General features: G+C 37.6%; 1 protein-coding gene across 1 annotated transcript; it reads left to right on the plus strand.

Moving 5' to 3' along the window:
* Positions 1-2,710: 2,710 nt before the first annotated feature.
* Positions 2,711-6,683, plus strand: hand2 (heart and neural crest derivatives expressed 2). Its single transcript, XM_085912650.1, has 2 exons — positions 2,711-3,325; positions 6,409-6,683. The coding sequence occupies exons 1-2, from the start codon at positions 2,711-2,713 to the stop codon at positions 6,526-6,528; spliced, it is 735 nt and encodes a 244-aa protein (XP_085768776.1). The 3' UTR covers positions 6,529-6,683.
* Positions 6,684-12,178: the final 5,495 nt, after the last annotated feature.

Genomic DNA, 12,178 nt, shown 5'->3' on the forward strand with positions numbered 1-12,178 from the left:
TTGTGTCATATTCAGCGGTGACAAATTTACCACTGGGTTTCAGTGTTATCGGTCAGGAATAGCGGCAGCAGTGTCGCTTTTTTGCCGTTATGATTTGTTACTTTCTTCGTAATCCTCAATCATCACAATTTGCTCCGATAATATGCGACTCTTGATCGATCCACTTTTTTGCATATGTTGCTCAAATGACGTTGGAAATGCCCCGCTTTATGTGAACGCGCACAAAGAGAGCAAGGGTTGACAAAGCAGTTGATAACCACAGTCGTGGTACCACTTCGGATTGCGTTCTCAGTTTTTGTGTTTAGCTTCCTTGGTAGTTCCTTATTCCTTCATGGGTCACCCATGTATCGTCAATAGAATAGCAAGTATTTCCATTTACCTGCAGAATAAATATTTAGTTAAACTGCCATTTATATTATGTGTCGTATCAAATGTATAGTACGGTAACTGTGTTATCTGCTGAAAATAGAAATCAAACATAGAACATAACCCAAACAAATTCGAGGTGTTCGTTTCAAACGTTGATAAGGAAGACACACGTTTTGTTTTTACCGTTTTACGCGTGCAAGCATAAAAAGAGACGGTGAGCTTGCAACCGGACAGCTTTGCTTGTAATGCCATGCTTTAAATTTATTACTAACTTGAAAATTATTATTATTATTATTATTATTATTATTATTATTATTATTATTAGTAGTAGTAGTAGTAGTAGTAGTAGTAGTAGTAGTACTAGCAGTAGTAGTAATAGTAATAGTAGTGTTAACACAAACATATATATATATATATATATATATATATATATATATATATATATATATATATATATATATATAAATCAAAGAAATTCCCATTAACTTAAATGATGTAAACTTCCGTGCTCATAATGATAATAATAATAAAGATGACAATGATAATAATAATAATAATTATATTATATCAGTGATAATATTATATCATATATATATATATATATATATATATATATATATATATATATATATATATATATATATATATATATATATATATATAATATAGAATATATAATATATATTCGTTCCAATAAAAATATAATTGACAAATTATGTAGTACGTATTTGCCATTGCCTTTGCGGGTGAATTTCTAGTGAAACAACTGAGAACGATTCAATCCAAATATAATGTTATTAGTCATAGCATTAGTTCGTTTACATTACCAACTAAATTTATGAGTTTCACTCTGACATAATTTGTAATTACACAATTAAAACTCCCAGACGGGTGATATAGCTCAATATATATTAAAAAAAATAGAAAAGAATAATAGGTTATATATTAATTGGTTTTCGATACTTCCCTGGATGAGAACATGTTATGTGTGTGACTCACAAGGAATAAACAACCGCTGACATGTTTCACACGCGTCTGAGGACTGGCTAGTGTCCCCGGGCTGAGCCTAACACTTTTCCTTAGACATATTGGCCTAAGAGGAACTGGACTGGCTCGTGTCCCCGAGCCTGGCCTTACACGCTTTCTTGGACATATTGGCCTAAGATCAACCGGAATAAAAATGACATCCCAATACAAAACAACCGTGTCGCATGCATTTTAATTTAGGTTCCGTGTAACACTTATTGTTCTGAAAGGAAAAGTTCACGTCATGACATGATTTGGTCATTCAGAAATTGATATTTTGACATGGGACAAGATAACCTTTTTAGTATGATATGTGAGTGCACTAAATCCCGACATTCAACAAAGACTCACTCGTGTTCCTGTTTGAAACAAACGCAATTTGATCATCCCCTTAACCTAGATTTAGTATTTTCATGGAGTTGTATTAAATTAAAATCACAGTTTTCTGTGCCAATAGTCCTTATAACCTTTGAATTTGTATTAAAATTTGTTAAAACACATAGTTTTCCACAACGACCTCATGGATGCAAAACAAGTTGGCCACATTATGATTCTAAATTGTGTACGAATTCCAATGCCATGAACATATCTCATTACTGTTGACCCAGCGGTGTGCCAGCAGACCTACTTAGCGGGCCCATTGACATTAAAGACAAGTAAACAGATCCTGCAATTGAGGCCAGTGGAGGGTGGTAGGTTGGCCATTGGTCAGAGAACTCTGTGAAGGCACGCTCTCCTCCCGCGTCGGACGTATTCTCTCTCTCTCTCTCTCTCTCTCTCTCTCTCTCTCTCTCTCTCTCTCTCTCTCTCTCTCTCTCTCTCTCTTCTTTGCTCGCCCCCTCTTTTTCTTTCTCGCTCTCTCTCCTCTCTGTCCACTTAGTATGCACTAGTAGTGTTGAGCTGGTTGCCGCGCTGACTGACATTGCCTTGCCCAAAGCAGCTGAAGATGTTGAGTCGGTGAGAGGAGCTGAAAGTGAAAAAAGAGGCGCTACATATATTCGGACTGGTTGCTGGGCCAGAAAGTTAGAAGAACCATGTCGAAAGTCGAGGGGCATTCGAGTAGCTGTAGACTCGGATAGCCCGGCCCTTTCTACTCGGAGTACTGCCTCTCATATTTTTGGACTCAGCAGACATTCCCGGTCGCGATGTGGAAATTATTCATCGTGCAAACATCTGCTTTGAAAGATCATTAGACAGCGACTCTGCAGCATCCCCAAAGGTTCGGTGTGGGCTCGCGCGTTGTCCGTTTACGTGCGTGCACGTGAGAGCGCCTGTGCGTGCGCATGAGTTTGTGTGCGCGCGTCGGTAGGTCACGATGAGTTTAGTATCAGGTTTTCCTCATCATCCGGTCATGCACCACCACGACAGCCACCACTACTCCCTGCACGCGGCTGCAACGGGTCGGTGTCACGAGGACACGGGAGCGCCTCCTTATTTCACGAGCTGGCTCATTAGTCACGCGGATATGTCACCCACCGAATACGGCCTCGCGCCGGGCTACAGCCCTGATTACCACGGCAACGGTGGCACGGGAAGCGTAGGTGGCCTAGATCCTCACCACCACCATCACCACTACGGACACGGTGCTTTGGTCCCCGGAACTGGCGCCATCTCTGTTAATGGAGCCCAGGTGGGTATGCATCACCACCACGCACATCCACGCACAGTAAAGAGGAGACCTACTGCAAACCGGAAAGAGAGACGGCGGACTCAAAGTATCAACTCGGCTTTCGCGGAACTGAGGGAATGTATCCCCAATGTCCCCGCCGACACTAAGCTCTCCAAGATCAAGACGCTTCGGCTGGCTACCAGCTACATCTCCTACCTGATGGACATCCTGGACAAGGACGGCCAGCACGGAGACACTCAGGCATTTAAGGCTGAGCTGAAGAAAACAGAGGCGCGGGAGGAGCGGAGGAAGCGGGACACGGTAAGTCGAAATATACATGACTGTAAAAATGTAGAGCTGAAAAGTTTCACTAACATGAATTTGCTGGTCGTAAAATATAATTTCACGTGTTTGTCATACTTAACTGATTATACAGGTGACAATTAGAAAACCAACCAATATAGTGTCGTCTAATATACGAAAACAGACTCAAACGATGTTTGATGAAATAAAATAAGCGATGGGGAAAAAAAATGTTTTACACGCAGATGAAAATTCCAAGTTCTGACAAATCGCAAAGGAAAATGTAATAACAACCCTAAACTATAGTCTAAGAAAATAGCACAGCAAAATGAATAAAAACAAGATTCATAGAAATAAGAGAAACACGCATAGATAACCCCCCCCCCACCTAAAATTAGGCTGTAAAAAAAAAATCATTTCTCATTGAGCTGAGTAAAACCAAAAGATGTTGTACACAATAAAGTTTGCTCGAAATGATCAAGCATAAGAGAGGAGCTGTGCCAGAAAATTGGTCTACATTCACAGACAGCTTGGAGCCAAGTGAATCATTTCCAGCAAGGCTTTTCCCTATTTTTGTGTCTTCACATATTTTTAGCATGGCCATACATATACGCGCCCGCTTAGAATTTATTGGTAAGATATTTAAACATGTTCCATGATATTGTTCCCTTTTTACCTGGGTTTTATTCGATCAATTATTTGTGATTAATACGTGCAGCAAAATGAACCGATGTGAGTTATATTATGCATTAATGTCCGGAAGTCTAAATAAAGCCAAGACATGCCAATCCAATATTGAATCAAACGGTAGTAAAAAAATAAAAATAAAAAATCACCACCACCACCAACAACGACATAGTATGGGCAATAATTGATCAATTCCAGTGTCCTTGACGCAAATAGGAATTGTGGTTTCTGGTGCATTACTGGATTCAAGCGACAAAATTCCCCACTGTTCCATTTTGAAATGACTGGAATGGGGATGTTGTCCGGCATGTTAAAAACTGAAAACTGATAACACTCGTTGGCTGCAGCTCTGCAAGCAAAAACATATATAGTGCCAAAAATTATGGAGGCCAAAAGAGGATTCCTCGGACATAAAATCAATACCTCAGATAGTTAAAGTTGACTTGAATGTGATCAGCAGTAATGCCCCGCTTATTTGTGGCACCATTACAAATCAAGGGGTTAGCACGTGAATGACTTCAGAATTACACTAAATGGCCGTGTCTGTGTGAGCGCGCATATATATATATATATATATATATATATATATATATATATATATATATATATATATATATATATATATATATATATATATATATATATATATATATATATATATATATATATATATATATATATATACAGCCACCCACACGCGCGCGCTGCGCGCTCACACACGCAAACAGTGGTCATCAGTTTAAATTTAAACTGTTTATCAGGGAATGAATATTATAACATCAGTGTAAAGTTTCTTAAGTGCAAAACTGAAAATCATTTCAAACACTAGCGAATTCGAGATTTCGTACAGTTTATTGCTTGGTGGGTTGGATTTGGAGCAATGGGGCTTACAGCTTCAGCAGCAATTACTTCAACTCTAATGAATGTGATAAAAAATGTTGAAATGAACACTGCGATCTAAAGAAAACTCCTCTCGTGAAATGAGCTGACATAAAGATAAGGATTAAAATTGTATGTCGAATCAGACTTCTTGTGACTGAAACAGAGCACGAAAAATGCATCATAATGTCAATTTACGATTACATTTGGAAAAACATCCTTCTATTATTAGTTTTGGAGATTTTTAATGTCGCGTAATCACAGGAATGTGGCTGCTCCAGAGCTTCAATCACTGCAGTGACGCTGAATAAAATAAAATAAAAATCTGGGTAATTTATCTCCGCCAAGTTGCTTTATTTTAAAATGGAAACCTCATGGGGGAAACGTGAGTAAATTTTACAACGAATTTGTATTTACATTGTATTAATTTTGCAATTTATGAACGACATATGTCGTTCACAACATGTAATTAATTGTTTTGGTATATTTACTATTGTTCCGCGTACATCCAGATTTAATGGGTGGCGTATTGATTATTTTTGTTGTCGATGTTATGGTTGAAATAAACGGACCTAGTGATCAGTAAGATAGGTGCAATTAAGCCGGATAATATATCATCATATATCATATCATCACATTATATCAAAATTATATAAAAATAATATAATGCAGGCGGCTCGGTGGGGCAGTGGGTAGCACGTCCGCCTCACAGTTAGAAGGGTGCGGGTTCGTTTGCATGTTCTCCCCGTGTCCGCGTGGGTTTTCTCCGGAGTGCAAAAACATGCTTGAAAGGCCGATTGAGCACTCCAAAATGTCCCTAGGTGTGAGTGCGAGTGCGAATGGTTTTTCGTCTCTGTGTGCCCTGCGATTGGTTGGCAACCAGTTCAGGGTGTCCCCCGCCTACTGCCGGATGACGGCTGGGATAGGCTCCAGCGCGCCCGCGACCCCCGTGGGGACTAAGCGGTTCAGAAAATGAATGAATTAATGAATAATATAATGCAAGAAGACAGATTTTGTCCTATTGCTTGATTCTACACGTGCGAAACATGGATATATATATATTTTTTACAAATAGTTCATTCAAATTCGATTATTATTACACACGAAGGGATAGTAAAACATGAGATTTCTAGAAAACGGATTTGATTTAATTGTTTCTTTCTTTGACATGTATCTTGATGCACAAAAAAGCCTGAATGTGTTAAACTGTATGGAAAACAACTGAGTGTAGCGACTATCAACATGATCACTTTTTAATTTATTGAGTAATGATTTTGACGATCCGTATTGTGTGTAACATTTTAAACTATGTATATAGTTTAGTTTCCCTAATAAACATAAATGTTAAATGTTAAATCGTATTTTCAAAAATTGCTTAAATTAAAAGTTAACCTTCTATGTTATAAATAACACGTGAGCCTCAAACTATTGTGTAACAACAAAGACTCCAAAATAGTACATCGACAGTACCGATGGGACTGTTCTGTTTCCCTCAAGGACAAATTCATGTTCTCGCAACAATTATTTGTCTGCAGGTGAATGTCCCCACGTCATCATCTTCTTGCTCGTCTTCGTCATTGTCACTGGGAGACAAGAAGACTAAAGGAAGGACAGGATGGCCCCAGCACGTCTGGGCTCTGGAACTCAAGCAGTAACTCCCACCCTGAAGGTCAATTGCGCCCCGTTCCCCTCTGCTCTGTCTTCGGCAGTGGGACGATCGTGGTGCTCCTAGATGAATTATATTATCATCGCCTTTTGTCCGGTATAGACCTCGGGCCACACACATCCCTTCCTCACAAGGAAAATGAAAAAATAGACTCGGTAGAAAATTATGGAGGCTTATCCCTGTCGAGGGCTGGTTACCTGCTGTTTGCTACAATTTTCAACCTGCAAAATCCTTAAATTGTTACCTCAGTTAACAAATAAACTAAACACTGCAACGGGATATTTAAATGGTCATCGTAATACTGACTCCATTGCCAACGTCAGTAGGCTACATTAGCGCATCAGGTTTGTGGAGGTTAACAGCGTTTTTGCATGTCAATCAATTTTCTGAATTTTAATAGACGGTTTATTAGCGGCTTGGGATGCCAGAAAAAAAAGTAGGCTACCTGAAGATATTAGAACCACTCGTCCTTTGGGCCACAAATTTAATCCCGCACATTCTGTACAAATGAGAAGTCAATTTGCTCGCAGCTTTATTTAACTCGATATATGTATTTATGTGCAATGAGGCCTTTTGGAAGAGCTATACTGCCACTCCACTGAAGCCAAAAGACATTTCTGAGAACACTCCGCAGTGTTTGTGTCGTTGTAGTGTTTACCTGCAAATGTTTTGTCCTATTTCTGGGTTGGGTTGTATATAGTTTACATGTTGAGACGTCACTGTGATGATGAGGTGTCCGTGTTGTGAAGTGAAGAACGTGGTGGGAATGTCAATAATGCTAATTATAAGATGTAATCTGTGATATGATTTTAATAAACCACCACCTGTTTACATGGAAAGTGATCAAATCTGAGCTCTTTTTACCCTTAGCTGTCGTTTGACTGTTAAAACCTGCCTTGAAAAAAGATAGGAAATTTGTTTTTTTTAAACAAAAAATCTAAAAAAAAAAGAAATTATTACGTCACCGTGAGGACCAGAAAAGGATTCTTATTAAGTACATTTTACTGTGCGTACTATAACCAGGATTTTAAAAAACCTTGGAGCAAGTGTGATAAGTGGTCATCACGTTAACTATATTGAGTAAATCCTACTTCAAATTTGACCGTTCGGAAAGTCAGTGCATTGCTTGATTTTGTCATTCGGAAATTCCAAGTGTACAAAAAACTCATTGCCAGTGCGTACACTCAGCGCTCCGACTGGAGACATGGTGTGCTGGTGCCTTAGGAAATTGGTTGCAGCGGAGCCCGTGCAGTCTTCCTCTCAGAGCACACCAACTTGCAGTGTTGTGCATTGGGGTCAGTGCAAATTTCTCAACACGCCTGAGGTGTTTGCAAAAACAAAATAAGAAGAAAAAAAGAAAATAAATCCAACTCTATTAATTTCCGCAGACAAAGGAAGTTTTAATTTATCATATTGTTAGCAGTGTTGCGCACATGATGTGTACCCACCTCTCCCATCCCCAAGATAACCAGAGCCGTGATTTACTCATTTCAAGCCAGAATTGTTGTTGTTGTATTTACTATTAAACTCAGTTCTAAAGATATTTACTATATGTATTTTAAGTGTGCAGAAATGTAATCCCAGGTACTATATATCCTCAACCCATGCGTTAGGGTAAAGCAGGGTCTGAAAATGGCTAGCACTGAATTAAAGACCTTATTATGACAGTTTATTTAAAGTTGAATTAACACAGCATACCTGACTGCATTACTTGACATTATCTCCTATTTTAAATGTAAGTCTTAAGTTCACTACCACAAATATAGCTCTTTTGTCTTCCAGAGTGTTGTTGGCATGCAATTGCTGCTGTAGTATAGTCTTAGTTGGCAAAAAATGTTCGTCTTAAATTCACTATCACAAATACAGTCCTTTTGTCTTAAAGAGTGCTGTTGGCATGCAATTGCTGCTGTAGTATAGTCTTGCTCTGCAAAAAATAAGGCGAGTAAAGAATCTTATAGAAAATAACTAGTTTGCCAAATGTCGGTCAGTAGAAACAGAGATTAATCAGTATGAAATAACAGTTTTGTTTTTAATATACTTTTTGTAACCCTGCACTCTCATTACGCTGCTATTAAGTTATACAATGTCAAGAATTACCATGGTTCACCATGATTAAAAACATCATTTACATTTTGTGTTTATCTTGGAAAACACTTGATCTGTTTTCAATTTAAAAATAAGACATTCAAACTAAAGCATCTGTCTTAACGACATCTGTTAGAAAGTTTGGTTGCTTTGTGAACCCCTTTATCATCTTTAGTTCAAAGTTAATATGCAGCATAATGATACCTATATGAATGTCCTTGACCAAATTAGTGGTAGGATTTTACAAGTATTAATAAAAAAAATTAAATAACATCTTTGAATACATTCATCAGACAGTGCTTAGAAACGGTTTCATTTTTATTATCTTTTATAGTGCTATATTTTGTTTTCACATTTTGTTCTTTGTGAGAATGTGTGTAGAAAGAAGGTATTTATTTCTAACAAAACGTGGAATAAACAGTGATGGCGCAACAATAGCAGGTTTTTGAGCAGATTGTTGAATGGCAATGGATAATGGATACATTTTATTGGGCTAAAAAGAATCTCCTTATGTTAAATATCCTATAGCGTTGTATGATTTGTGAGGTCTGAAAGTAAAAATCTAAAAAAAAGAAAACGAAATTTGGCACAACTTGAGTGATACTGTTGCAGCATTGCATACATTGATTTGTAGAACTTCAATTCTTGAATATTGCCGCTGATGATGTGTCATCAGTGCAGGGACTTAAGTGTTTACTTTACTTTTTGTCAAATTATAATGTTGTGTAAATTTGTGAATGGGCCCTTGTTTGAAGCATTGTGAGACCTTTATGCACAATGAGCTAGCATTCCATTTTTATATCAAAACTGAGATAATTCAGGAAATGGATGACTATGCATTTTATAGCCCAACTGCTGGTAATTTAAAGAACAGGTTTGTTTGACTGGATGACTGTTAGTATTTTTTCATAGTCTGCCAATCATATGGTTCTTATACCAACGTTTTTGATTTCATATTTACTCCTGCGTTCACTTTACAGGCGCACTATATGGCATCTCAATTGAAGACAGGCATTTTGATAACCTTCTCTTGGCCAAACTGCTGGATATTCTGTAAATTGATTAAATATATGTCCTACTCTCTCTCAAAACAACAAGAATACCTAGAAGTAGAACATACAATACAACAATGTTCGCTTCCTGGTTGTCTCGTTGTCATTGTATCTGATGGAGCTGCAGATCAGTCACCTATTGATAAGGTCTTATCTGGCAACCAAGTTGGTATGTTGATGGAGAGAGACAAGAATAAAAAGTGGAAAGTTTGAGAGGCTTTTTCACATCCTGACAAATTTTTCCATTTGATGGTTGTGCCTTTGGATAATTTACACAGTTATTCTGGAAAAACAAATGAGTATTTTCACTCTTGTCTAGTATGCTTTATTTGGGGTATTTCTATTCAGTTTCTCAGCAAAAAAGTTGGGAATCAGTCTTTTGGCCGGGAATGGTGTATTGTACCCATTTAAAATGGGGTTAAAATTGGATTTCTGTTTATAACAACTCAGTTGTCCTTACTCCTCAATATTTAAACCAGGTGTCTCAAACTTGCAGCACAGAATGATGTTTTGTAGCCCCCTAGTTGACGTGTTTTTTTTTTTTTTTGTCAATGTTGTTGGCATTGTTATTTTTGTTGTTGTCCCTTATGAGCATTCATAGCTTAGATTCATGAAAGTTTTCGGCAAAACTGAATTATGAAGTGACACCAAAATGGTTAACCTAAACCTTATGCTTAATTCTATTACAGACTACAGTAATCCCTTGTTTATCGCGAATAATTGGTTCCAAAAACCACCCGCGATAATTGAAATTCGCGAAGTACGGTCACCCTCTCACTTGAGTGCATATTTTATTATTAGAACATTAAATAATTGTAAATGTAAATGTAAATAATACATTACTACCGTAATTTTCTGACTATAAATCGCGTTTTTTGTCATACTTTGGGTGGGGGGGGGCGACTTATACTCAGGAGCGACTTATATGTGATTTTTTTTCACAAATTTTCAAAATTCAAAAATCCACGATGTAGTGAAACCGCAATAAACGAACCGCGATGTAGCAAGGGATTACTGTCATTTGAACTGCAAGTAACGTCACCTGTGCCGCGCGGCGGTTGTTTACATAAAGAATAAAGGATTTGATCACGGGATGACGAAGATGACGAAGGGCTCCACGTACTACCGGCATCATTAGCGGCTTTGTTTGTAAGTGACACGGAGGATGAAGAGTTTGAAGGATTTAATCATTTGGAGTGACACAGAAGGTTTGAAAAACTATTATGGCTTTTACGCACGCCCGGTCCTTCTCGACGAAAGCTCTCTTTCACCTCCGTGGATGGAAGTCGGGGGCCGGCGCTCGGCCGGGTGGCTGTCCGGGGACGGAGGATGGGGCTCGGACATAGCTTTTACGCACGCACGCTCCTATTCTATGGCGCTCTCTTCCACCTCCGTGGCTAGAAATGCCACCTCCGGGGATGGAAGTCCACGCCACCGCACACCTGGAAGTCGATTTTAACGCTACAATATAGTTATATACTAGATCTGTGGAATAACGACGAGGCTGACTAAAAGTGCGACTTATACTCCGGTGTGACTTATATATGTTTTTTTTACACTTTATTGTGCATTTTATGGCTGGTGCGACTGATACTCCGGAGCGATTTATAGTCAGAAAATTACAGTATAAATAACATACAGAACATTTTTTTAATAAATATTGAAAATATAAATATTATAAATAATAGTGTATTATAAATAATACATTAATAGTATAAATAACAGAAAATTGTGTATAAATATTTAAAATATAAATATTATAAGTGTGGACGTGTAACATGTTAACAAGAAGTACTGGGCAGGCTAACGAGTTAGCGGAAAGATGCTAATTTGAGATCGTGCTAACACGCAAAAATGGACCTCTAAAGTTATGTAAACAAACATTTGGGGCAATCCTACATTGTCCTAAAGGTTAGACACGTGATCGTTCATTTTTCTTGTTAGGAGACCCACTTGTTCATCGTCAACGACTCCTGTATCACTGTAACCGACACATGAAAATGGCCTTCAAAATAAATCACCCTACCTCAAATCAAAGCATGGCTAATTAACATAAATAACATGGAGCATTCTTAACACATACTGAAAATATGTTTTTAGAACAACTTTTATTGTTATAAATTTTTTCTATAACAAGGTACAAGTATACATACTGTAAATATGTTTTTAGAAATATTTTATTATTATAACAATTTTTCTATAACAAGGTACAACACTGTAAATATGTTTTTAGAACTCTTATTATTATAACAATGTTTTTTATAAAAAGGTACAATGTTTTTTATAAAATTGTACCTTGTACAATTGTACCTAAAATATTTCTAAAACATATTTACAGTATGTATACTTGTACCTTGTTATAGAAAAAATTTATAACAATAAAAGTGTACCCAATGCAATTGTGTGAGCACTCCTTGCCTTCTGCTGGCGTGTGGGCTGGTTTCGTGCCATAATTCCTCAATTTGGAAGTTTTGTTTTGACTTCAATTATGTATTTTTTTAA

The sequence above is a fragment of the Syngnathus leptorhynchus genome, chromosome 5 (assembly GCF_054491065.1).
Source record: "Syngnathus leptorhynchus isolate UIUO chromosome 5, UIUO_Slep, whole genome shotgun sequence".
In the NCBI taxonomy this organism is placed as follows: Eukaryota; Metazoa; Chordata; class Actinopteri; order Syngnathiformes; family Syngnathidae; genus Syngnathus; species Syngnathus leptorhynchus.

Coding starts and splice junctions, on each gene's coding strand:
- hand2 (XM_085912650.1), top strand. CDS start 2,711: ATGAGTTTAGTATCAGGTTTTCCTCATCATCCGGTCATGCACCACCAC. Junction 3,326..6,408: donor AGCGGAGGAAGCGGGACACG/GTAAGTCGAAAT, acceptor ATTTGTCTGCAG/GTGAATGTCCCCACGTCATC.